The sequence below is a fragment of the Oncorhynchus mykiss genome, chromosome 10 (genome assembly GCF_013265735.2).
Source record: "Oncorhynchus mykiss isolate Arlee chromosome 10, USDA_OmykA_1.1, whole genome shotgun sequence".
Lineage (NCBI taxonomy): Eukaryota > Metazoa > Chordata > Actinopteri > Salmoniformes > Salmonidae > Oncorhynchus > Oncorhynchus mykiss.
The window spans coordinates 52,425,312-52,452,277 of record NC_048574.1 but is presented as its reverse complement, the minus strand read 5'-3'; the positions used below and the strand labels follow the sequence as shown (position 1 = coordinate 52,452,277).

At 40.0% G+C, this 26,966-nt stretch overlaps 2 protein-coding genes across 3 annotated transcripts; one reads left to right on the top strand and one right to left on the bottom strand.

The window, feature by feature from the left end:
• The first annotated feature begins 1,395 nt into the window (after nt 1-1,395).
• LOC110534249 (histone H2AX) lies at nt 1,396-2,068 on the top strand. The gene has a single exon (XM_021618999.2). It carries the CDS (start codon nt 1,470-1,472, stop codon nt 1,896-1,898), a length of 429 nt encoding a protein of 142 aa, XP_021474674.1. The 5' UTR covers nt 1,396-1,469; the 3' UTR covers nt 1,899-2,068.
• A 475-nt stretch (nt 2,069-2,543) lies between these two features.
• On the bottom strand, nt 2,544-26,331 carry hmbsa (hydroxymethylbilane synthase a). Of its 2 annotated transcripts, XM_021618997.2 has the most exons (15): nt 15,270-15,392; nt 13,745-13,944; nt 13,589-13,642; nt 9,493-9,565; nt 9,104-9,153; nt 8,885-8,940; nt 8,002-8,079; nt 7,619-7,696; nt 7,186-7,261; nt 5,929-6,042; nt 5,630-5,668; nt 4,535-4,654; nt 4,233-4,286; nt 3,907-3,993; nt 2,544-3,665 (listed from the first exon to the last, which is right to left on the bottom strand). In XM_021618997.2, exons 2-15 carry the CDS (start codon nt 13,772-13,774, stop codon nt 3,498-3,500), a joined length of 1,077 nt encoding a protein of 358 aa, XP_021474672.1. In that variant the 5' UTR covers nt 13,775-13,944; nt 15,270-15,392; the 3' UTR covers nt 2,544-3,497. The 2 variants fall into 2 exon arrangements, with proteins under 2 accessions (XP_021474672.1, XP_021474673.1); XM_021618998.2 differs by lacking the exons at nt 13,745-13,944; nt 15,270-15,392 and adding an exon at nt 26,138-26,331.
• Nucleotides 26,332-26,966: the final 635 nt, after the last annotated feature.

The window sequence follows — 26,966 nt, the reverse complement described above, 5'->3', positions numbered from 1 at the left end:
CGACTCTAGATTTGATTTTGGAGATGTTTGATATGAGTCTGGAAGGAGAGTTTGCAGTCTAGCCAGACACCTAGGTACTTATAGATGTCCACATATTCTAGGTCGGGCGTGCGAGTGCAGGCAGCGAACGGTTGAAAAGCATGCATTTGGTTTTACTAGCGTTTAAGAGCAGTTGGAGGCCACGGAAGGAGTGTTGTATGGCATTGAAGCTGGTTTGGAGGTTAGATAGCAGTGTCCAAGGAAGGGCCAGAAGTATACAGAATGGTGTCGTCTGCGTAGAGGTGGATCAGGGAATCGCCCGCAGCAAGAGCAACATCATTGATAATAATAATGAATAAGCTGTATCACTCAGCATTTTGTGGAAGGGCATGCACTTTGTTGATTCTTGATGTTTATCTTTTTATTATTGGATCTAAATGATTTATTTTAACACAAATTGAGGCAGGTCACAAAAATGTTATTAAACATTATACCCTATTAATAGTAATACATCTCATCTTTTAAACATTAGAAAGCATGCTTGCCGTTGTTTATGTATTTTCTTTGCGTAATTATGGAGCAAAATATTATTTGGATAGGTAAAAATCTGAGTGGTTGCTAGATTTTTTTGTATCTAACGTTACCTACCACATTGGCTGTTGAAAGAATAAATTAAATTTCCCACCGTGCTTATGAGATCTTCTTTGTTTTGATCTATGATATAATGGCAGTCAGTTAACATGACCTTTACGAATTATGAAGCATTTGTGATTTGTTTGTATTATTACATATTCTAAATTCTTTAAAATTCAAAAAAGTGAGGTTAGATGAAGATTATCTCATAGAACAAAACATATAAGATGCCTAAACCTGTGTTAACCATAGACCGAACGGCGTTCATCCAAAAACACCATCCATTTTCCTCATAGGCTTTGTCCAACGAACCATTCATTGCCTACAAAAAGACGCCATTAATATTTCTCTCTATCGTTGGTAGCAGTAGCTCCATCCCCGCTCCCCAACAATTCGTTGTTTACCAAAATATACTTTGCCCTATTCATCTATGATATACCTTGATACAAACACGCTGATTCATGTAACAAATAATTGTTTCGTCTTCATAGATTGCTGGCTTTCCACCAAAAAATAAAATAGGGAGGGAGGGTATTTGATTGGCGTGACATTTCCCCCCAAATTTGAGAGCAATGTGATCCAATGACAACAGCGATAAACACAACAAACCAATCAAACACGGTCCTCAACTACTCTGATATGCACAGAAAATTTAGGCCAATGAGGGTTCATCTCTTTCTAGCAGTCATCTCTCAAAGCCAATTATATGCGCCTTCTCATTTCAATATCCAATAGGATTTGAAGGCGGGATTAAATTGCAGTGTTTATATTCCGCAGTAGTTCCTTTAGCGTTCATTATTTCCTTGAACCACAGCCTGTTTGATCTCTGTTATACTTGAGTCTTGAGAATCTGCATCATGTCTGGAAGAGGCAAAACCGGAGGAAAGGCCCGCGCTAAGGCAAAGTCCCGCAGCTCCCGCGCTGGTCTTCAGTTCCCCGTAGGTCGTGTCCATCGTCTGCTGAGGAAGGGCAACTACGCTCATAGAGTAGGTGCTGGTGCTCCCGTGTACATGGCTGCTGTCCTCGAGTACCTGACGGCTGAGATCCTGGAGTTGGCTGGCAATGCCGCTCGGGACAACAAGAAGTCCCGTATCATCCCCCGCCATCTACAGCTGGCCGTTCGTAACGACGAGGAGTTAAACAAACTACTCGGCGGTGTAACCATCGCCCAGGGAGGTGTGTTGCCCAACATCCAGGCTGTTTTGCTACCAAAGAAGACAGGGGCGGCCGCTGCACCAAGCGGGAAGGCGGGAAAGAAGGCTTCCTCACAGTCCCAAGAATATTAGTTGGCGATTTAAATAAACCTCCACCGAACTCTTCAACCAAAAGGCCCTTTTAAGGGCCACCCACACATTCTGAAAATTGTTAAATTTCCTTTCCTATTTTCCTTTGTTGAAAATGTGCTGTTTTTTTCGCGCTTAAAATTCTTTAGGTTGCAATAAATGTTATTTTGATACATCTTGTCACGTTTTGTATCCATTCGAAGGTTAAACAAGTGAGTAAAATCAATGTTTGTTTGAGAGAGCTAACCTTAAGTGTTTGCGACAGGGTTGAGCATGCTAACAATAGCCATTACACTACTGTTGGGAACTTGGCTAACCAATATACCAACCGTAGTTCTCAAAGGACATGCCATGGCGAGTACCTTTGCCTAGACCACAAATTAACTAGATAACAATGTGTACGATGTCTCACGTCTCGATGTGACAGGTTCGCGTGGACTCCAGACAATCTGATGAAACAAAGGCGATGTGTAGTTTGTACCCAATGAAGTGTTCAGGAGCCGCACTCCTGCAGCTGAATTATCTAACAACCTTGGAAGTGCTGAGCAATTAAACGAATAACTGACCTACATCGGTTCAATTTGAATTCCATTTCGTTCTTCCTGTGCGCAGTTTCTCTAGGGAAATCAGATCAAACCCAAACAGCGATTTAGGGAGTTGTAGTTTTATTCAGTTTAACGCAGAAGGTAATTAACTACAATGACCATTATCCATTGAGCGCATACGCGGTCTGTTTCTCTTTTACTCCTGCTACAGACATAATTCAAGAGGGATACATGAGCTCTACCTGATAGTTGGTATTCAGACAAAAGTATGCACTTCAGTAACTAAAATAGCAGCTCAGCAAATGAAATATCAAACAAGTAATAGGCACATGGCAAACTGATGGGCAGTCACCATCATGGGACTTTTGTTCTAGTCTGTTACTGCATTTAATGTATAACTTTTAAATAATTGAAACGACCTCAAAAAGCACTAATCACTCCGTACAACTGGTCGGTATTTATAGAGCTGAAGCAGATATGAAGGCTTCATAGAAAGCACATAATGTATACAAACATGGCACTATCGGTATGATACATTTTCCAGTAAGAGTTGATAGTTATATATTCACTTGTGACAACATTCTCTTGCTGTCAATATATTCCAGGTTTGAACATCATTTTGTTCTTGCTTAGAAAAGTGATTAAAAAAAGGCCAGGGGCCTTGCCTGAGATGTGTCTGTCATACGGTTCAGTTGTAATACTGTGTGTGGAGTTGGTCAGTCATACTCACAGAAATCTTTGTTTGGTACATTCTTAACCCTCAGTATCTATACAAATTTTCACCTAGTATTTACCCAGAGTAGTAGCTCATACATAAATAGGATCATATACATTTAGCTTATACAATACAACTGAGGTGAATCTGTACATATTCAGAGTAAACATTATCAAGACCCTGCCGACTTCTGCTGGTCTTGGATGCTGACGATGGCTTGCACAGTGTTAGGCAGCCAGTCCCAATCCGCTCCCTACTTGTTCCCCTTGGCCGAAAGGTTAGAGAGCCAAAGGAAGGGGTAGGGAGCAAATTGGGACCCGCTGTAGGAGTGGAGAGAGGGCCTTAGCGTGCGTCGTTGAGTTTCCGAGCAGTGGTCAGGATCTCCATGGCTCCTTTGCTGAGCAGGAGATCGGCCAGGTCCACCCCCAGCTTCTCAGCTGCTACCTGGGCACACTGAGGCACATTGTGGGCTGTAACCCCAACATGCTGGATGTCTGCCGCCGACTCTAACTGAGAAGAGGAAAATGGAGACAATCAATTAGCTAAAATATCACATTCACTTTCTAGGAACAAAATGAAACTAGCCATAAATCCAAACTTTCACCACAATGTTGAAACTGAGCATATCAGTTTAGATTCCAGGATAATCGTAAGCATGACGACCATACAAAAACAGAAAATATCACATACAGTAAATAATACATTAAGAATATGGCATGACGGCCATATAAAAATAGGTCCTGTCCCCAACCTTATTTCCTGGGTCTACACTGATTTCCATGGCCTCCTTCAAGCTGTCAGCTCCATCCAGGCTGTACACAGCACCAGTCAGAGAGAGCTGGAACAGGAGAGAAGAGCGTTAAACTCATGAGCACACCCACTCTCATCAATTACAGAAAACTTCCATCTGTAGATAATTTCGACAGTCTACTGATTATTTTAAATAGGCCATTGGAAGTGACTGAACAAAATCAGTACAGTACAGCAATATGCTTAGAGGTAATTCTGCTCAGCTCTAAGGTTGGTGGTTTCTGCATCTATTCCCGATTCTGATTAGATGTCTAACTATTTCCTTACCACCGAGTCCTTCACTTCTGTGTTCACAGCAACTGGTACACTGCAACCTCCCTCCTGTGTACAAAAAGTATCAAAGCAGCAAGGGTCAGAGTGATAATATAGAAGGCTTTGTAATATTGATGCACACAAATTATGATCCATGCAACAAATTGATTGTGTGAGGCAAGAAAAATACACATTCAGTTCTATAAGCTGCAGCTTTTGAACCGCAACTATTCGGCATCAGCAGGTGCAGCTGCCAGCTAGTGTCTTGTTTATGTTTTTGTCAGGCGTGTGTATGGGGAAACGCATGGTTAACTTGCCAGGCGTCTGAGAAAGGCCCTCTCTGCTATGCAGCGCAGCACAGTCTCTGAGTGGTGCAGGGTAGACACCATCTCCAAGATGTCACAGTCTCGCGCCCGCACCTCCACGGCAAGGGCACCCTGGGGGATACAGACTCTCTTAAAGTCTCAGTGCAGTCAAAAATGTGATTTCCCTGTGACACATTGGTGTCCTTTAGTAGTAGTTTCTTTGCAGCAAATCGAACATGAAGGCCTGATTCATGCAGTGTCCTCCGAACAGCTGATGTTGAGATGTCTGTTACTTGAACTCTGAAGCATTTATTTATTTGGGCTGCAATTTCTGAGGCTGGTAACTAATGAACTTATCCTCTGCAGCAGAGGTAACTCTGGGCCATCCTTTCCTATGGTGGTCCTCATGAGAGCCAGTTTCATCATAGCGCTTGATGGTTTTTGCAACTGCACTTGAAGAAACTTTCAAAGTTCTTGACATTTTCTGGATTGACTGACCTTCACGTCTTAAATTAATGATGGACTGTCATTTCTCTTTGCTTATTTGAACTGTTCTTGCCCTAACAAATAGGGCTATATTCTGTATACCACCCCTACCTTGTCACAACACAATTAATTGTCTCAAACGCATTAAGAAGAAAATAAATTCCACAAATGTACCTTTAAAAGGCACACCTGTTAATTTAAACAAATTAAAGCAGCATAAGTCCATGGCCCCATCCTACCTGTTGTCAACAGTACAGGCTGCTGGCAGTGGTGTAATAGTGTGGGGAATGTTTTCTTGGCACATGCCCCAAAGAATTCAGGCTGTTCTGGAGGAAAAGAGTGGTCCGACCCGGTACTAGATGGGTGTACCTAATAAACTGTCCACTGAGTGTATATTTCCACATTGATGTTGGAATAATACTGTGAAATTGTGAAAATGATAATGCCCTTTTAGTAAATTAGTTAATAAACCAACAAGAAAGAGATCCAAAGTTGTCTGCCAATAATAGCTCGTTTTCAGAATAGATGTGCACGGTGTGGCACTCATGGTGTAACGGTTATAACGGCTGGCACCCCAGGTGCTTCCTGTAAACAACAACAATAGCTAAAAACTGTACCCACCTGGCCAACAGCATACATACAGTCCTCAGGGCCAAGAACCTGTAGAGACAAACCCAACAAACATTTCATTTCTACAGCAGCTTCTATAGCTACCAAGAGACATACAACACAACATTATCAAATACATTTTCCTAGCATATTTATCAACTTAAGGAAAGGGGGATACCTAGTCAATTTATAGGTATGCACTCTGAAATTGTATTGTTTGGTGAAACATTTTGTGTCTTGTGTTATGCCATGACATTTGCCTTGAGGGCCAGGCACACCAGAGATGTTTGGGGAGGCTGGTTGCATTGTACCTGGCTGACTCGTGCCTCCCACCCCATCCTCTTCAGCCCTGCTGCCGCCAGGATGATGGCAGCATAGTCCTCCTTTTCATCCAGCTTCTTCAGACGAGTGTTGAGGTTACCTCGCTATAGCGCTCAGGTTAAGGAACAATTACTAGGGGAGACTGGGGGCAATTGTAACACCTTGAATTTTGCCAAACAGAAGCTAGCTAGAGTGATGAAACACACAGAACATGCCCATTTAGTTTTTTTCCTGCTTGAAAAGTTACAGCCAAATATCTCACATTTTATGGGCAATTTTGTTAGGGGTGGAAGTAGTTTTGTGTATTTAAAAAAATTGGCTGTATTTTTCTTATATGAGCACTAATGTCTAATAAATCCAACTAGCATAATTTGTTCTCTAAATATTTACATGAATGATGTGGTCACTATTCAAGATGGCACGACAGATATGGCCGCTCTGCTTCTAGCGCCTAAGCAACTTTGCAGTATTCAGGTTTTTTTGTGTGTTATTTCTTACATGAAAATGTTCACAAGCGTTTCACTACACTGCAGTAACATCTGCGAGATTTGTGTATGTGACCAATAAAATTTGATTTAATTTGTTGTCTCTTGCTAGGCACATGAGGTTGTGACATGGCTGCTGGGTTGGGGGCATTCGTAACACAGTGTTAAAATGACCCTGAGCCAAGCAGCCAAATGATGAAAACAAGTGAATTTAACTTTAAGATTGTATGAATTATACATATAATAACTGTAAATAGCCTTGGGGTCCTGTAAAGTGCCAAATAAGTTGTAAACGGATATAATCTCGGTACCATCGACTATTCACATGTTTTGAGAGGAACCAAATGGCCATGTAATTATTGGTTACGTACATAGAAATTGTCATATTTCTTGCAAAATCATTACATACGTCTATGATATGATTATTCATAAACATTACTTTTTTTTAATTTTAATACATGTATTTGGTTGATTTTGTAGGTGTTACATTTGACCCCAGCTACTATTACAATTGCCCCTGCATGACTTTTCGGATTAAAATCAATATTGTGATCCGACAGGTATGAATGATTAGGTGACAGATATATAAGACACTTGAATGACTGGCCTAGTTCAAGTCTTCTCTGAGCAATAGAGGAGGACAAAAACGTATAATTGCCTCCAGTCTCCCCTACAATAGCTACATGCATGAATACTGACAGCAATAAGACACACAGATGGACAGACAGTAAATCATAGCAGTTCTGCATTAGAAAACGATACAATGTCTTTAAACTCCAGATGAGGAAACCTCTTCTTCAGCTGAGCAGCTCGACGCAGAGAGCTAGTACCAATCACACTGTGAGAACAGAACAGACACAGACGTCAGTGGAGTTTGATCTGAAAATCATCCATTGAAGTTCTCAAAAGGATCACATATACATACACATACACATTGACCATTGCATTGTAACAGTCAGTAATTCAAAAGGACATGGTCGCAAAAAAACAAAACAAAAAAACAACTAAGTTTTGTCTTCTTTTGCAGGTGCAGTTTTGCAATTGCTCCAACTGAATATCATAGGATATGCCATGTCCTAGTCTTAAAGCTTGATGAAGACATTATAGGCTGTGTGATGTGTGTCAAGTTTATCACAGAACACTGAGAATTGGTATCTTTCATTCACTATTCTCCCTGGCATAGTGGCACACCTACCTGCCATCTGGCAAAGTGTCCAGGGTCAGTCCACTGTTCTTTGGATGTAGCACCACTGCATCATGTGGGCTTTCACGCCTTTGAGAAACATTGGAAAGGAAGAGAAAACATATACACAGAGAATCTTAGTATTCAAAAGGGAAACTTATTTAGCAAAAAAGACATAGGCCCAGACTCAATGAATGTGAAAACTAAAACAAATTTCCATAGATCAGTTCACAATTGATTTGTATGAATGGACATTTATTGGAAGACATCAGCTTCCGGCTGTTGTTGTTGGTACTATCCATCCCACAACACTGTCACTGCTTAGTCCAACTATAAGAAGAGTGTGGATGACAATGGACAGTGCTGATGATGTACTAAGTAGGGTTTGTACTCACTGAAGCACTGCTCCTATAGTGAAGCCATTGGGCAGAGTTGTAGGGAGGTCTTTGAGAGAGTGCACTACTAGGTCTACCCTGTTAGAAAGAGAGATGCTGGTTATAGAATAGTTGTACACTCCAAGTTTTTTCATTAACTCCACAGCCTTGTCATTTCCAAACACCAAAATAAACCCCCATTTCACAATATAGTTAATACTATAATAAAGAACTGCTCTTTATTTTCCAACCTCTAACGCACTCATCTACAAGTTACTGACAAAATAAAGGAAACACCAACATAGTGTCTTAATACGATGTTGGGCCACCACGAGCCGCCAGAACAGCTTCAATGTACCTTGGCATTGGTTCTACAAGTGTCTTAAACTCTATTGGAGGGATGCAACACAATTCTTCAACGAGAAATTACATAATTTGGTGTTTTGTTGATGGTGATAGAAAACGCTTCAGAATCTTCCTTAAGTGTTCAAGTTGGTTGAGATCTGGTGGTCTAGCCATGGTAGTCAAAATAATGGGCAACTGAGCATTTTTACACATGACTCTAAGCATGATGGGATGGGGGCTTTGTCATCCTTTGGGGGCATAGCCATGGTAGCCAAAATAATGGCCTGCCCACCATTTTTATACATGACCTTAAGCATGATGCAATGTTAATTGCTTAATTAACTCAGGAACCACACATGTACGGAAGCATTTGCTTTCAATATTCTTTTGTATTCTTTGTATCTTTTATTTTGGCAGTTACCTGTACGTGTTCTTACGCAATGAAATCTGATAAAGTTCAGAGTTGTGTCAACAGAGGGAGCTATTTATCAGACTTGTTACTTGTCACCAGGAGAGTGTCACTCAAATCAATACTTTCATTAACATTGTCCATACTTACTCATTCCTCTCCAGAGCATTCTCGAGCTCCTTTGTGAAAAGACTTTTCTCACCTATCTGAAACAACCAAGACACATTTTGAGACGCTAAATACAGACATACCAGCCACGTTGCCATACCAACAGCACTGATAAAGTTAATAAAAATAGCATCCTGCAATGGATTGACAATGATCTCAAACCTACAAATACAATTCAAGCATTATTTATTCTGAACTAACCTTTGATAATGCAGTGTCCAAGATTTTGTCACCAATTGTGGACATGGCAACTGGAATGAATGAAAAAGTAGTGTATTACAATCATGACTATGAATGACAGTGGTAGTGAGGTCATCAGTTCCATTTCAGCAGATTCTCTTTAAAAGACAGTCAGAGCAACAAAGCCGAAAGACAGTAAACTGTGTGTCAGTACAGTTGTATGCTTTACACCATCTTCTCCCAAACACAATCTACTATTTGTTCAGTAACTGAAAGGCTGACAAACAGAGGAAAGAAATACAGAGAGAGAGTAAGGGAGGGAAAGAGAGAGCGGGAGGAAAATTGAGAGAGCGAGAGAGAGTGTATGGCTGTATGAGTGTTCTTGTATTACGCATCTCTACTTTTCTCACCTATTTCAAGATGGACATCTGGATAAAGTGTCTTCAGTTTCTCTGCCACATAATCAGTCTGGATGCGAGCCAACTGAAATATAAAAATACATTATTTTATATTATTACATACATTATGTAGATATGAAAGGAATGATGTGCCAGGTGAAACTGATTTATAATCATTGCTTAGAGCAAATGTGGGCAATTTCCTTGATAAAGGCTACGACATGGACATTAATGTGAAAAAATAAAAATAGTGAACATTGAACAGTGAACCATCGTATTTTTGTATAAAAGATCTAATAATGAGAGAAACAATAGCGGGTTTTGCATTTGGTCAAGTTAGTGTGGGAGAGGTTGAAGAACTATTGTTATCCATCAATAATGATAAGCCAGTTCCATTTCACTGGTATTGACAACCTAGATGGGAAACTATTGAGAATGGTAGCAGACTGTATTGCCACCCCTATTTGTCATGTCTTTAACCAAAGCCTAAAAGGAGTGTGTCCCCACAGGTGTGGAAGGAAGCTAAAGTAATTCCACTACATACAATTGTAAAGCACCATTTGCTGTCTCTAACAGCCATCCAATTTGTTTGCTGCCTTTTCTTAGTAAATGCTATTTTTCTAAATAACAAGTTAACTACTGACCATTCAGTGACCACTCGTGTCCTGTGGATGGGGGCTATGTCATCCTATGAGGGCATAGCCATGGTAGCGAAAATAATGGCCTGCCCAACATTTTTATACATGATAAGCGTGATGCGATGTTAATTGCTTAATTAACTCAGGAACCATGCCTGTGTGGAAGCACCTGCATTCAATATACTTTGTATCCCTCATTTACTCAAATGTTTGCATTATTTAGGCAGCTAGCTGTAACTCTCCAACCATGTGATGTAAAGGTGATGTTTTTTCAATAACAAATGAGGATCAATAACATTAAAGGCTGCACTGAAATCTAACAAAACAGCTCCAACTATCATCTTATTATACATTTCCTTTAGCCAATCATCAGTCATCTGAATCAGTACAGTACAAGGGGGAGTCCACACCGGAGTAGGCAGAAAATATTTTGGTATCTCGGATTGTTCTGGCAATTTTCACATATAAACTTAATTGGGAGGAAGGATGCTTGACAAACATTTTTTTTTTTTATCATCATGAAAGTGACCATTTCAGGTCCTTTTTTAGACCTATACATGACTCCTGTAAGATGTTATGATATGTGAATCGTACATAAGACAGACAACATCTTGGTGTCATTATCCTCCTTATAGTGTGGTCTAACATATGGAGCATATCTAGATTCTGAAAAAAAATGTTCACATTGAACATAAAAAATATTAATATCTCAAAAAATACACTTTCGTATTTTGCCTTTATAGACAGTATTTGGAACAATATACTCTTTAAACATGTCACATTTCTAGAGTAGGCTCTCTGCTAATTCTGAAGTGATGATACATTTTATGAGCAACACCAACACAGTAAATGGGTCAATGGAGCTGTGCATAACGAGTGTGACCATTGAGCAAGTTGAGGAAGCTGAGCTCCTAGGAGTAACATACACACTTCAGTTAGACATACATATCCCACTAGGCACGCCACTATGGGTTTCTTCACGCTACCCAAACAAAAAAAACAGATTTAATGCGTCAATCTGTTATGTAGAGCAATGTCATCGTGGAATGTTCTGCCACCAGAGGTGGCAAAAAGCAAGTTCAGTAAAAACTTGCACCTCTTCTCTTTCTAAAGATCTAAATGAACTGTACTGTATGTACAGTTGAAGTCGGACGTTTACATACACTTAGGTTGGAGTCATTAAAACTCGTTTCTCAACTACTCCACAAATTTCTTGTTAACAAACTATAGTTTTGGCAAGTCGGTTAGGACATCTACTTTGTGCATGACACAATTAATTTTTCCAACAATTGTTTACAGACAGATTATTTCACTTATAATCACTGCATCACAATTCCAGTGGGTCAGAAGTTTACATACACTAAGTTGAATGTGCCTTTAAACAGCTTGGAAAATTCCAGAAAATGGTGTCATGACTTTAGAAGCGTCTGATTGACTCAAATGATGTCAATTAGCCTATTGGAGGTGTACCTGTGGATGTATTTCAAGGCCGACCTTCAAACTCAGTGCCTCTTTGCTTGACATCATGGGAAAATCAAAAGAAATCAGCCAAGAAAGACCTCAGAAAAATAATTGTAGACCTCCACAAGTCTGGTTCATCCTTAGGAGCAATTTCCAAACCCCTGAAGGTACAATGTTTATCTGTACAAACAATAGTACGCAAGTACAAATACCCTGGGACCACGCTCAGGAAGGAGACACGTTCTGTCTCCTAGAGATGAACGTACTTTGGTGCGAAATGCAAATCAATCCCAGAACAACAGTAAAGGACCTTGTGAAGATGCTGGAGGAAACAGGTACAAAAGTATCTATATCCACAGTAAAACGAGTTCTATATCCACATAACCTTAAAGGCCGCTCAGCAAGGAAGTAGTCACTGCTCCAAAACCGCCATAAAAAAGCCAGACTACGTTTTGCAACTGCACATGGGGACAAAGATTGTACTTTTTGGAGAAACCTCCTCTGGTCTGATGAAACAAAAACAGAACTGTTTGGTCATAATGACCATTGTTATGTTTGGAGAAAAAAGGGGGAGGCTTGCAAGCCGAAGAACACCAGCCAACCGTGAAGCACGGGGGTGGCAGCATCATGTTGTGAGAGTGCTTTGCTGCAGGAGGGACTGGTGCACTTCACAAAATAGATGGCATCATGAGGTAGGAAAATTATGTGGATATATTGACGCAACATCTCAAGTTAAAGCTTGGTTGCAAAAGGGTCTTCCAAATGGACAATGACCCCAAGCATACTTCAAAGTTGTGGCAAAATGGCTTAAGGACAAGAAAGTCAAGGTATTGGAGTGGCCATCACAAAGCCCTGACCTCAATCCAATAGAACATTTTTGGGCAGAACTGAAAAAGAGTGTATGAGCAAGGAGGCCTTACAAACCTGACTCAGTTACACCAGCTCTGTCAGGAGGAATGGGCCAAAATTCACCCAACTTATTGTGGGAAGCTTGTGGAAGGCTACCCGAAGCGATTCACCCAAGTTAAACAATTTTAAGGCAATGCTACCAAATACTAATTGAGTGCATGTAAAATTCTGACCAACAGGGGGATGTGATGAAATAAATAAAAGCTGAAATAAATCACTCTCTTCTATTATTTTGACATTTCACATTCTTAAAATAAAGTGGTGATCCTAACTGACCTAAAACAGGGAATTTTTACTAGGATTAAATGTCAGGAATTGTGAAAAACTGAGTTTAAATGTATTTGGCTAAGGTGTATGTAAACTTCCGACTTGAACTGTGAATATGTATACATGAAGAGTGTGTAAATAGTTTTTAAATAATTGTCTCTTGGTGCCTTGACAATATATTACTTTTAATTTGAATGTAATAATATCTAAGGCCGTTCTTATCTATAACTGTTCTTTACCTTTTCATGTATTTTCTGTTTTATGTGGACCCAAGGAAGAGTAAATGCTGCATGTGCAACAGCTAATTGGGATATGAATAAACATCAAGTTAACCACAAATGTATGCATTGTCATCAGTTATATAGCCTGTGCAGTATCTGTGACACATGGCCACAGACACTTGTGTGACTATCACAATGGTGACAGATCAGGGATGAGCTCTCATCAGATGAGTACACACAGACCCACCCTTTTCAAGTTGACCTCCCTTCCTAACCTCTCAACTGAAAAATCCTTACTAATATGGAGGTTAATACAGGGGCTTTTTGAGAGGACATTTTACTATGATGACTGAATGATTTTAAGTCAACATTTGGTGACCAGAAGTAGTGAACAGTAATATTAATGACATGAAGTGATCAAATATCCTACAGTAGATCATCTGAACAAGCTTGTGAATCAATTAATGATTCCATTTTTATTTAGTCACATGCACAGATGTAGTTGCTGTGTACAGTGAAAATCTTAAGCTCTGAGCGCCAACAGTGCAGGTGTGAATAAAAATAATTATTATAATGATATACATTTACAACTAAATGAATGAATGAATTTACCTGGCTCTTCCTGGTCCCCATCCTAATGACCCGATTCACTGTTCCGTTTCCATCCTGTTAAGAAAATAACAAAAATACATCAACTTCCTTATAAGCCATCTTCCTAATAACTCCAGCTTATTAGGCAAGTACCAGGTTAAACCTTAAATCACTCACTCTAACACACTTATAAGGTCCTTCCTCCATTCTTTCGGGTGACTTAAAAAGGGGGATCTTCCTGGTAAGGGTGAAAAAAGACGAGAGCTCTTCCTCAGGCTCTACAATGATGTGTCTGTGAGGAGTATGTGAAGAGCACTGCTATGAGTGTCCTTGCCCTGTAGTGTCTTAGACTCTAGCCTCCACCCTCCTGGCATATGCTGATAAATTAAGAATGCAGATTCATTGTGTCAGTTGTTGGGTGGTGTGTGGTAAGCCTACACATAGCCTTCACACTGTATTATTTAGGGACAAATTAAGAATTTAGGCTATTCTTTTCGCATTTTTTCTTGTCATTGTCAGTGCATGTAACACTTATCAATCCAATAATAATACAATCATTCAAATTGAATTACATAATATTATTTTAAATGTTTAATAAAAATGTCTGATCCACTCATAAAATTGAAAATGTTCAACCCTGCAAAATTGAGATTGATATAGTTTTTCCAATTTTCTAGTTTATCTTTTTTCGTTTTTTTAGAGTAACAGCTAGGCCTAGCCTGTATGTCGAAACGGAAGGTTAACTTACAAATCTGCACATAATGGCATTTTATGTACACTTCCTATGAAGTCGCCCTATGTTTATCTTGTGAATTTAGCCTAATGCATGGATTGCGTAAAGAAGAAGGATTAAGCTTCCCTGCCAGACCCCGAACCCCTGTGATGGCTACCTTGCATAGCCACTGGACAGGGGGCATGGGTATAGACCCATCTGGGACAAAAATCAGAAAAAGTCAAGCGGTCTGAATACTTTCCGAATGCACTGTAGACAGGTGTGTGCCTTTCCAAATCATGTCCAATCAATTGAATTTACCACAGGTGGACTCCAATCAAGTTGTAGAATCTCAAGGATGATCAATGGAAACAGGATGCATCTGAGCTCAATTTCGAGTCTCATGACAAAATATCTGAATACTTATGTAAATAAGGTATCTGGTATTTTTTTTTTAAATGTGCAAACATTTCTGTTTCCACTTTGTCATTGTTGGGCAATCTGTGTATATTGATAAGGATTTTCTTTTTTAAATCAATATTAGAATAAGGCTGTAACGTAACAAAATATAGTAGAAGAAAAGGGGTCTGAATACTTTCTGAAGGCACTGTATGTAGCCTATTGGCCTACTGGATTTCGTTTTTTAATGCAGTCATCTCGGTTTGCATTTGAAATATATTTGTATCCTTTGCTTGTTCAATTGCAAAGACATTGCCAATTTTGTATTGTAGTCAACTTTGTTTCCGAATTATCAACGGTCACAGAGAGACAAACAAACAGCTTGATTCTATGTTGAGCAGAGATCTTCTGCGTATAAAGTGATGCGGAATTGAAAAAAAAAAAACATCTTACGACGCTGTTCTAGGAGTAGTCTGAGGCAATCAGTAAATAAATAGCAACTTTAGTGACGATGGTTTTGGGAAACAGCTTGTCGATTTAACAATGCTCCTAAGAAGGTTCTATAAATTAAACTTAGCCTTAGATACTCACGGCCAAGACACTTTGAACGCGTTAGTTCAGATTTCCACGCCAAAGATTTTTATAACTAAACCAATATAGACCACAGCCTGTCGTTTCCAATGGGAGCAAATTAATCAAAGTGGGCACAACAGGCAAGGAGGTGGGCAGAGCCAAGCACGAGCTAGCAAAATCCTATTGGCACGCTCTAGCATCTATTTGCATATTTCTGTTAGGGAATGCCTGCTCTGAAGTGCGTGTGTGCAATAACTCAATCCGCCCTTACACTCCAAACAACGTATAAAACAAACTGTTTTGTATTCCAGCCAATGTGGCAGTTAGATGTATTTATTTTAATATACCAGCCACTCAGATTTTTTACCAGACAAAAAAAAATCTGCCATAATTACACACAAAAAAATGGATGAGCATACTTAATTATGCCTTACTATTAAGAAGTAAATGTGGTATATTGCTCGATTTAATATTCTGTGACCTGAGTCTTCAGAGACTAAAATGTTCAGCTGCCCCTTTAAATTGGTAACAGGGCGACTGAGCATAGATAGAACAATTAGAATACTTCATATATAAATGTGAAGCACCCAGTTGGTTTCCACTCACTAACAAAATATGGTGGCGAGAACAAGCCCAGTGGCCGGCAGTGGGGAGAAATGGATTTGGGTCGACGTCCTGCAAATTCTCTCATCGATGAAGCATTTGATGTCAATACAGTTCTGTTTCCAAAACTAGAATATGTTACTAACAGAGTGGACTACCTTTTGTAAACTTTACCCTTTGCCAAAGTTTTTTTTTAAATGGGTTGTTTAGGAGTGCAAGGGCGAATTTAGTTATTGCACTTCACAGAGTAGGCGTTCCTTAAGGGAAATATGCAAATACATGCTAGAGTGCGCCAATAGGCTCTCACCTCCTTGCTTGTTCTGTGATTAATTTGCTCCCATTGGAAAAGACAGGATGTGGTCTATCTGGCGTTAGTTATACAAATATATGACTCGAGTCATCACGTCTGCCTGTGAGAATCTCACTAGTAGAGGCTGACGATGTCTCTTTCTGCTAGCTTGTGAACAAAACAATGTAAATATCCAAGATACACAAGGACAAAGGCACACTTTAGTAGACTTGAGTAAATTAGACCAACTTTTATGCCTGTGCGCATTGCTTCTAAAAACATATATTTTAGCACTTCACTAGCAGTGCTCACAGCCCCCCAGACAGGCAGTGTTGCTGCGTAAGGTGGGATAACGTTACGATTCAGATTTCTTTGTGCATTACAAGATATGAAACAAAACGGCAGAAATACTTTGAAAACCGATATTGCAGCATTTATTTAGCCACAAATCACAACTCGCACTATTTGTATGAAATGCTGCACTGTTGAGCCTTGACTGTGAACCTCCCCAGGTGTCAGCTGTTAATTTTAGGCCCTGATTTAAGGCAAAAGGGTAAAGTCTACAAAACGTACTCCACTCTGTGGGTAAACTGAAGAAAAATACACTGATTTACAGTTCATATAAGGAAATCAGTCAAATAAACGAATTATGCCCTAATCTATGGATTTCACATGACTGTGCAGGTGGCATTGTGTTGTGACAAAACTGCACATTTTAAAGTTATCTTTTATTGTCCCCCGCACAAGGTGCACTTGTGTAATGATCATGCTGTTTAATCAGCTTCTTGATATGCCACACCTGTCAGGTGGATGGATTATCTTGGCAAAGGAGAAATGCTCACTAACAGGGATATAAACAAATTTGTGGACAAAATCTGAGAGAAATACAAAAATGTCTGGGATTTTTTCATTGGACCAACACTTTACATGTTGTGTTTATATTTTTGCTCAGTGTAATTTTGGGAACAAGAAAAACGTATTGAGATCAAATGTTTCATTGATCAGAACATTTGCAGAATGTTGGCTAAAATTTATCTCGTTCTTCTCCCACTAGGCTTCCTCTTATCACCATATTTGGTGGCGAGTGGAAATGCCAACTGGATAATTATACATCCGGTGAAACATCTGGCTCATTGTTCCATCTGTGGCTACGCTAGCTTCAACCTTATGTTGGTGCTAGCAAGTAGGCAAGGTGTCAACAGACCCCTTCAAATTAGTGGATTCGTTTATTTCAGCCAAATTCGTTGCTGACAGGTATATAAAATCGAGCACCAAGCCATGCAATCTCACTAGACAAACTTTAGTAGTAAAATGGCCTTACTGAATAGCTCAGTGACTTTTATCGTGGCACCGTGATAAGAACTAGTCAGTTAATCAAATTTCTGCCCTGCTAGAGCTTCCCCGGTCAACTGTAAGTGCTGTTATTGTGAAGTGGTAGGCAACACAAACTCACAGAACGGGACCACCGAGGGCTGAATCGTAGAACAGAATGGTCTGTTCTTGGTGGATTGCAACACTCACTACAGATTTCTAAACTGCCTCTAGAAGCAACGTCAGCACAAGAACTGTTAGTCGGGAGCTTCAATGGGTTTCCATGGCCGAACAGCCGCACACAAGCCTAAGACCAGCATGCGCAATGCCATGCGTCGGCTGGAGAGGTGTAAAGCTCGCCGCCATTGGACTCTGGAGCAGTGGAAACGCGTTTTCTGGAGTGATGAATCACGCTTCACCATCTGGCTGTCTGACGGACAAATCTGAGTTTGGTGGGTGCCAGGAGAACGCTACCCACCCGAATGCTTAGAGACAACTGTAAAGTTTGGTGGAGTAAGAATAAGGGTCTGGGGTTGTTTTTCATGGTCCGGGCCAGGCCCCTTAGTTCCAGTGAAGGGAAATCTTAACGCTGCAGCATACAATGACATTTTAGACAATTCTGTGGTTCCAACTTAGTGGCAACAGTTTTGGGAAGGCCCTTTCCTGTTTATAATGCTGCCATGCACAAAGCGAGGTCCATACAAAAATGTTTTATCGAGATCGGAGTGGAAGAACTTGACTTCGCCCAACATCAGTGCCTGACCTCACTAATGCTCTTGTGGCTGAATGGAAGCAAGTCCCCGCGGCAATATTCTGCTAGTAGAAAGCCTTCCTAGAAAAGTGGAGGCTGTTATAGCAGCAAAGGGGAACCAACTCCATATTAATGCCAATGATTTTGGAATGAGATGTTCGACGAGCAGGTGTCCACATACGTACACTACATGACGAAAAGTGTCTCTCCGCCCTAACAATGGCAGTCGTTGTCCACCAAGCGGCACTACTTCATCTTCATGCTTGTGTGACACTTTTGAATTTGCGTCAAAAAGGTTTAAAAGTGTTTTTAGACCGTGTCCTTCGCTTCCCGCCTGCTGAACACCTGCCCTCACTGTCGTTAACAGAGCTGCAGGAGAACAGAGCTGCAGGAGAACAGTGCCCGACAGGCGGGGGTGAAGGACACCGTCAACCTGTCGTCCCCACCTCCCGCTAGCACAGCATCAGACGGAAGGCAACACTGTGTATTAGCTGGCTTGCTAGTTAGCTAGCACACAATGTCGCCCCTGCCTCCAGCCTGCTGTGTACCGGAGTCCTCCTGAGGACTAGCTGGCAAAGCTACCACAGAGTCCTTTGCTCCCGCCTGCCGAACACCTGCCCACGACATCTTTAACAGAACTGCGAGAAAACAGTGCTCGACAGGCGGGGGTGAAGGACAGTCTACCAGTGTACGGATAATTAGCTGCCGGTAGGCTGGACAATAGAATGAGTCAAAATTCACCCAAGGCTGAAAAATGTCCAAGGAACGTTGGCTGAGCTGGAACACTAGAGCAAGGCCATAGAAAATAAACTTTGCCAAGCCTCTTCTGATTAGAGTGATGCTTAGAATTCCATTTACCCTAAATGTCACAAAAAATGTATCCCTTTTTATTTTACCACTACAATCTGTTCTTAGGATGAATCTGAAAAAGAACAACTTGTGTAGAAAATAAACATCCGCACCTCGATGGTGTCAACTGTGATTACATCTGCATAATGAGGAATTGTTGAAAAAAAAAAGAAAAAACTTCTGACTATTTCTCTAAAATGGATAACATAAAATACAAATCCTCAGCAATCTACACACAATATCCCATAATGAAAATAAAAACAGTTTTAAAGACATTTTTGCAAATGAGACTCAAAACTGAGCGCAGGTGCATTCTGTTTCCATTGATCATCCTTGAGATGTTTCTACAACTTGATTGAAGTCGACCTGTGGTAAATTCAATTGATTGGACATGATTTGGAAAGGCACATACCTGTCTATAAAAAGGTACCACAGTTGATAGAGCATGTCAGAGCAAAAACCAAGACATGAGGTTAAAGGAATTGTCCTTAGAGCTCTGTGACAGGATTGTGTCGAGACACAGATCTGGGGAAGAGAACCAAAAAATGTCTGCAGCATTGAAGGTCGCCAAGAACACAGTGACCTCCATCATTCTTAAACGGAAGAAGTTTGGAACCACCAAGACACTTCCTAGAGCTGGCTGCCCGGCAAAACTGAGCAGTCAGGTAGCAGACAGAGAGGTGACCAAGAACCCGATGGTCACTCTGACAGAACTCCAGAGTTCCTCTGTGGAGATGGGAGAAGCTTCCAGAAGAACAACCATCTCTGCAGCACTCCACCAATCAGGCCTTTATAGTAGAGTCGCCAGACGGAAGCCACTCCTCAATAAAAGGCACATGACAGCCCGGTTGGAGTTTTCCCAAAAGGCACCTAAAGACTCTCAGACCATGAGAAACAAGATAACCTGGTCTGATGAAACCAAGATAGAACTCTTTGGCCTGATTTCCAAGCGTCACATCTGGAGGAAACATGGCACCATCACTACAGTGAAGCATGGTGGTGGCAGCATCATGCTGTAAGGATGATTTTCAGCGGTAGGGACTGGGAGACTTTAGGATTGAGGGTAAAATGAACAGAGCAAAGTACAGAGAGATCCTTGATGAAAACCTGCTCCAGAGCGCTCAGGACCTCAGACGGGGGTGAAGGTTCACCTTCCAACAGGACATTGAGTATAAGCACACAGCCAAGACAACACTAGAGTGCCTTCAGGACAAGTCTCTGAATGTCCTTGAGTGGCCCACGCAGAGCCCGGATTTGAACCCGATCAAACATCTCTGAAGAGACCTGAAAATAGCTGTGCAGCAACGCTCCCCATCAAACCTGAGCTTGAGAGAATCTGCAGAGAAGAATGGGAAAAACTCCCCAAATACAGGTGTGCCAAGCTTGTAGCGTCATACCCAAGAAGACTCGAGGCTATAATCTCTGCCAAAGGTGCTTCAACAAAGTACAAGGGAAAAGGGTCTGAATACTTACGTAAATGTCATATTTCCATGTATGATTTTTAATAAATTAGCAAAAATTTATAAAAACCTGGGGTATTGTGTGAATAAGGGGGAAATAACTATTTTATCATTTTTATAAATAAGGCGGTAATCTAACAAAATGTGGAAAAAGTCAAGGGATCTGAAAACTTTCCAAAGGTACTGTATACTAGGTTGAGGTTAGTTGTATTACTTTAACCCATTTTTCTCCCCAATTGGTAGTTAAGGTCTTGTCCCGTTGCTGCAACTCCTGTACGGACTCGGGAGAGAGGAAGGTTGAGAGCCATGCGTCCCCCGAAACACGACACTGCCAAGCCACACTGCTTCTTGACACACTGCACACTTAACCCAGAAGCCAGCTGCACCAATGTGGCAGAGGAAACACCATACAGCTGGCATCTGAAGTCAGCGTGCATGCGCCTGGCCCCCCCCAAAGTCGATAGAGCGCGATGGGACAAGGACATCCCGGCTGGCCAAAGCCTCCCCTAACCCAGACAATGCCGGGCCAATTGTGCGCTGCCTCATTGCCGGTTGCAGCCGGCTGCAAAACAGCCCGGGATCGAAACCGGGTCTGTAGCGATATAGTACCTTAGACTGCTGCGCCACTCGAGAGCCCAAATAAATAAACAAATAAATATTACTGTAAAAGTAATGAGTAATCATTTTAGAAAATCATGGGACATATGGTCGCATGCTACTTTATGTCAAACATATTGCTGCTGAAGCCTATACCTGATGCTTAGTGGTCTTATGCTGCCATCTATTGGAAATATTTAGCAGTTAATTTATTAATTCATATAAAGACTGAGAAATAAAGTGTATTTTTCTTATTAATTCCTGAGATCAGTCTCAAACCTGCCCCACCTATCTCACCCTAATTGCTGGACTTTTACATAGAGGTTACTAGGTCACACCCAGTTCAAACCACATTTGAAATATAAAACATAAAATGTGGCTTGTTTATCAAGTGTTCTGCCTTGCAATAATAAATACACTGCTCAAAAAAATAAAGGGAACAATTAAACAACACAATGTAACTCCAAGTCAATCACACTTCTGTGAAATCAAACTGTCCACTTAGGAAGCAACACTGATTGACAATAAATTTCACATGCTGTTGTGCAAATGGAATAGACAACAGGTGGAAATTATAGGCAATTAGCAAGACACCCCCAATAAAGGAGTGGTTCTGCAGGTGATAACCACAGACCACTTCTCAGTTCCTATGCTTCCTGGCTGATGTTTTGGTCACTTTGAATGATGGCGGTGCTTTCACTCTAGTGGTAGCATGAGACGGAGTCTACAACCCACACAAGTGGCTCAGGTATTAATGTTAAGATATAGACCAGACGCTTTGGAAAAGGATTGTATCACATTGATCATTATGGGAATTTGGCTAGCATCTTTCCGAAAAAATGTAGTATCGTCAGCCAGCTGGCTTATAATCATTTCTTTACCTGCTATGGAAATACCTTGTACAGGACTATTTAAATAATTTGCAAAAAGTTGGGTGATTAATAAAAACAGGTACGGAGAGATAGGACAACCTTGCCTAATTCCTCTCTTTCACTCAAATCTAGATGAAATGCCATATTTTAACTTGATAGAGCTGTTAGCATTTGCATAGAGAGTCTTAATAGCATTACAGAAAAAAATCCCCAAAGCCAAGTCTCTCTCAAGGGAGTGGAAGAGGAACTGATGTTCTACTGTGTCAAATGCTTTATAAAAATCTAAAAATAATATAAAGCTATCCTCGGTTATTAGGTCTGAGTAGTCAAGTATGTCTAATACTAGTCTGACCTTGTAAGAAATATGTCTGTTCCTCATGAAGCCAGACTGTGTTTCATCAATGATTGCATCCAGGACTTCTTTAATTATTTTTGCAAGTAGTAAGGCTAATATCTTATAGTCATTATTAAGAAGACAAATTGGACGCCAGTTATCATTAAGCAGCACTTCTTTTTTAGGCTTAGGTATCAGTGTTATTAACCCCTGGCTCATTGTAGGAGGGCGAATATTGTTTTTAATACTCTCTAAAAAAGACTTAAAATAGGAAGGGAGCTACTTATTCGGAAAATAATTTGTAAAATTCTGATGTAATTCCATCAACACCTGGTGATTTATTGTTCTTTAGATGTTTTATAGACTCTATAATCTCCAAGTTTTATGGGTTCATCACACTGTTTATATTCTATATCACTGATAGAGTGAACATTATTCAGTGAGTCAAAAAAACATATCTGTGGATTCCTGACAGTACATAGAACTATACAATTCTGTAAAAATTGCTACAGTATTTAGCGATTAATTTTTGGCCATCTGTAATAACACCATCAATGTTTAACTTATGGATAGTGTTATTTTCAGAGTGAAATTTCTCAAGTCTAAAGAAACAGGATGAATTATATTCTCTCTCCTCAATTTTTTCCTAGATCTAATAAAGGCTCCTTCTGCTTTTAATCTATATATACATATATTATCCAGTTTATTTTGTAACTCAATTAGTTCCATCTTCTCCTCCCCCAAGAGGCCGCCTGGGGACCTCTGAGAAAGGGAAGTTATCTGAAAGATCACATTTTCCTCCTCAGTTCTTCTGGTCTTAGCAAGATTACTACCATATTTTCTAAGGTATTTGGACACCTCAAATTTAAAGAGCTCCCAGTTCTTGCAATAAGATTTTTCTTCACAAGCCCTTTCCCAAAAGTGTGAAAGCAGATCTTTAACCTCAAACTTAACTATATAATTTAATAATGAGCTATTTAGCTTCCAGTAGGATGCTCTACCAAGGTTAGTATCAGGGGTAAATATTTTGATATCAATGTAAATGGCCCTGTGGTCTGTGAGGGGAGTAGTACAAATATTTGTAGTAAAACACTATCAATACATTTGGATAAAAGCCAAAAATCTATTCTGGATTGTCTGGAACCTGTTTTGTTACTCCAAGTGAATGATCTGTCAGCCAGAAACCTCTCTCCATATATCAGTAAGATCAAATCTTTCAATAAAAAGTATTAAATCCAAATTCTGATTGGTTGGCCTACCTTGGGGCCATCTATCAGTTGAATTATCTATAGTAATGTTAAAGTCCCCTCCTATTAATAATAACGAATTGGGAAATTTAGATAACCAATGAAGTATATGTTTCCCTATAGATTCAAGCAACTCATCATTCTCATGTTTGGTGTTGTACCCGTAGAAGTTTAAAGTAATGAGCGTACTGTCATTGTAACTGATCACAAGACAAATAAAGTGACCAAAGGGGTCATATTCCGAGTGTAGAATATTACCACCAAAGGTATTTTTCATTGTAGAGACACCAGCGGAGCGTTCAGATCCATGGGAGTGCCAAAGATTGTTGCCCCACTGTGGGGGCAACTGTTCTGCCTTACTATTATTATTCGACCATGCTGGTCATTTATGAACATTTGAACATCTTGGCCATGTTCTGTTATCTCCACCCGGCACAGCCAGAAGAGGACTGGCCACCCCACATAGCCTGGTTCCTCTCTAGGTTTCTTCCTAGGTTTTGGCCTTTCTAGGGAGTTTTTCCTAGCCACCGTGCTTCTACACCTGCATTGCTTGCTGTTTGGGGTTTTAGGCTGGGTTTCTGTACAGCACTTTGAGATATCAGCTGATGTACGAAGGGCTATACAAATAAATTTGATTTGACCTCCAGAATTTGCATCAGCCGAAATTGAGTGAGACTCTTGCAAAAAAACAAAAAGCTGTTTGAAATTGTTTAGCAAATAAAAATAAGGCCTTGCGCTTCCCTTTGTTTCGTAACCCCCTAGCATTAAGAGAAACTATAGACAAAGACAAAACAACAAAGATCATATAAAAGTAAAAGTAAAAGTATCCAGCTTTTGAAATTCAACTCAACTGAAAATTATGTTCAAGACAAGGGTTCTTGTAAGAGAGACTAAACACCCTCTTTAGTGTAATCAGGAACTATTCTGAGATATAAAATACAAAATAATATTTTAAATAAAAGGGTACCTATTACTTTAAGTGCATATGAAAACGGATCATAAAAAAATGTGAATAAAAAATGTTTTACATTGTATATATTACATGTTCCTAAGACCTTTTTCACTTGGAAATAATTATTAATAACTAAATAGAACAATAACCGTGTAAAGTCAGAGCAGACCTGTATGCCCTTTAAAACAGTATCTTAGTTACTGTATACATAAAAGATAAATACTGATTTCAGTCTTCTTCGTCAGTTTGTAAACAAAATAGGTTTTCTGGTCATACAAGAACAAACTAAATTGAAGGACCTGAGTATTCCGAAATATTGTCAAAATAGTCATGCGACACTTGCTAGACTCATAATCCGAGTTAATTGCGTCAAATCTTACAAATCAATGAGCTCGACCTCTAGATTCCTAAGAATGAACAGATTGACGCATATACAATTACTCAGCAGCGATTTGGAAACAAATCACCAAAAAAGTTATTTAATTTATTTTTTTTACTCTGTCTGTTTAAAATCGGCCACATATTTAAGAAGAGGACAGGGACATGCGTTTTGTTTAGGTTTTACAACTTTTTCTTTAAAAAGAAGTGGTTAACCTTGACCAGAAAATGTTTAATGGTTGAGGGCTATGCGCCAGCCATCGCTAGCATTGTGGGTTACCACAACAGTGAGCTTGCTCACCAAGTAGCCGTAACAGTGTTAATAATGAATTACCCGAGGTAAATCTACAGGGTTAACGCCCTAAAATAACATCTGCTTTTTTCAAGATTACTTCAACTATGGCAAGTAGCTGTGACATATGGCAATATTATGAAACTGAGCTCCATGGCGGATGCATTTATCAGAAAAATTATCAGTCATCAGAAAAAAAGCGTTGTTAAAAATGTAATGTGTCCAGCCTACTACCGTTGTCGCAGCTGGAATCAAACATTATTTTTGCATTAACGTATATTGGAGCGTCCCTGCCTCCCGCTAATTTAACATTTACCAATATATAACAGGTATAAAGGGAGGGTTCCTGCAAATGCGGCAACGTCCACATACAGGAACGCCCGGAATAGCATCCTTCTCCAAATTAGCTGCTGTGCTAGACGGAGCGAAAAACGCGTATTCTACCACATCAGAGTTATAGGTGCCGTTTTGGAGAAAAATGCGGGTCAGACTGTTTCTATACAGGTATCCACAAATTATACAATTATAGGATCACGGATTCTTTAAATAACTAGATTTTCATAAACAAGTACCCCTCCCCAAAAACATTTCGGCAGTTATTTGTCGGACGCTGCATATTAACCACCCAGGGCGGCGTCTTTTATATGGCTATTAACTGGCTAGCTACACAGAAACAAGTCTATGTGCGATATATATCTGGAGTGATTAATTGAACGAGAACTAACCACTTCAGAGGAATACATGTTTTTATAACTCTGAAATCTTTCGGCAGTACGTAATCGCAGCGTAGATTATTTATTGAACGTTTCCTCCCCGAGGAGCCAATAACAAATACCCATTCACTTGTTTAGCCAATAGCAGCGCGTGTTATGTAATTTTCCACCAATCGATGTTCAATGAAGGCTGTCCCAAAAACTAAACTCCTCGTGCACCGTACTCTCAGATTCTTACCTGTGCGTTTAGAACTTCACCAGACATCTCCTCGCAAACAAACTGCCCAGAGATGTTATCAAAATGGTGTTCAAAATCATTAAAATATATATGCTGTTATCGTAACGAAATAGTAAATGAATGTCAAATTCCAATCCACCTTGGATCAGTGACCTCGACGACTATGTCATTTCCGTCAGAGTAAAAATGAGGCGTGGCGAGTGTAGTTATGTGGCGCGTTCAAGGGAGTTAGACTATGTAGGCAGCGCTGTCCTGTCTGTCCGTGTGATTCTTTGCTCACCATAGTTGAGACCCAAGGCATAGGCCTACTTTTCTTACTGATAGCATGGCATGTAGTTCATAACTAGTGTAGCTATATAAAAGGCATCTTTCCCATAATATTTATACACGGACAATGGTTTCTCTGCTAATAGTAATATATTGTATTGAACATTAGCTACTTATTTCAATTGACAGTCTTGTGTAAACACATTTATTTGTATAATGACTGTTTTGTTTGTTTATTGTAATGGGTAAACCTGGGAAATAAGATGATGGCTGATGGGTTGCAGTGCACTTAGTTAATAAGTCTGTCATTTGGATTCAATGCACTTTCGGAGAATCATGGCGGAATTGGATGTCGATAATGAAACGAAAAGCGAGTTGAGTGGAGTTGGAGAAGATTAATTGGAAAACAGTGTTGAAGAATGGAATGAAAATAAGAAAGTGTTAAACTGAAGGGGATGATGAATGTGTGTCAGACAAGTTTTTGTTTCTTGTTTGGATGCGATTTTTGGATAACAATGTTTATCTGGGATATCAGTTTGGGGGTTTCGAAGAAGGTGAATCT

What these genes read in the sequence shown, in the direction of transcription:
- LOC110534249 (XM_021618999.2), top strand. Translation starts at nt 1,470, where the DNA reads ATGTCTGGAAGAGGCAAAACCGGAGGAAAGGCCCGCGCTAAGGCAAAG.
- hmbsa (XM_021618997.2), bottom strand. Translation starts at nt 13,774, where the DNA reads ATGGAGGAAGGACCTTATAAGTGTGTTAGA. An exon ending in AGATGTCCATCTTGAAATAG is followed by an intron (nt 9,154 to 9,492) that starts GTGAGAAAAGTA and finishes CATTCATTCCAG; the next exon opens with TTGCCATGTCCACAATTGGT. An exon ending in AATGCTCTGGAGAGGAATGA is followed by an intron (nt 8,080 to 8,884) that starts GTAAGTATGGAC and finishes TCTTTCTAACAG; the next exon opens with GGTAGACCTAGTAGTGCACT.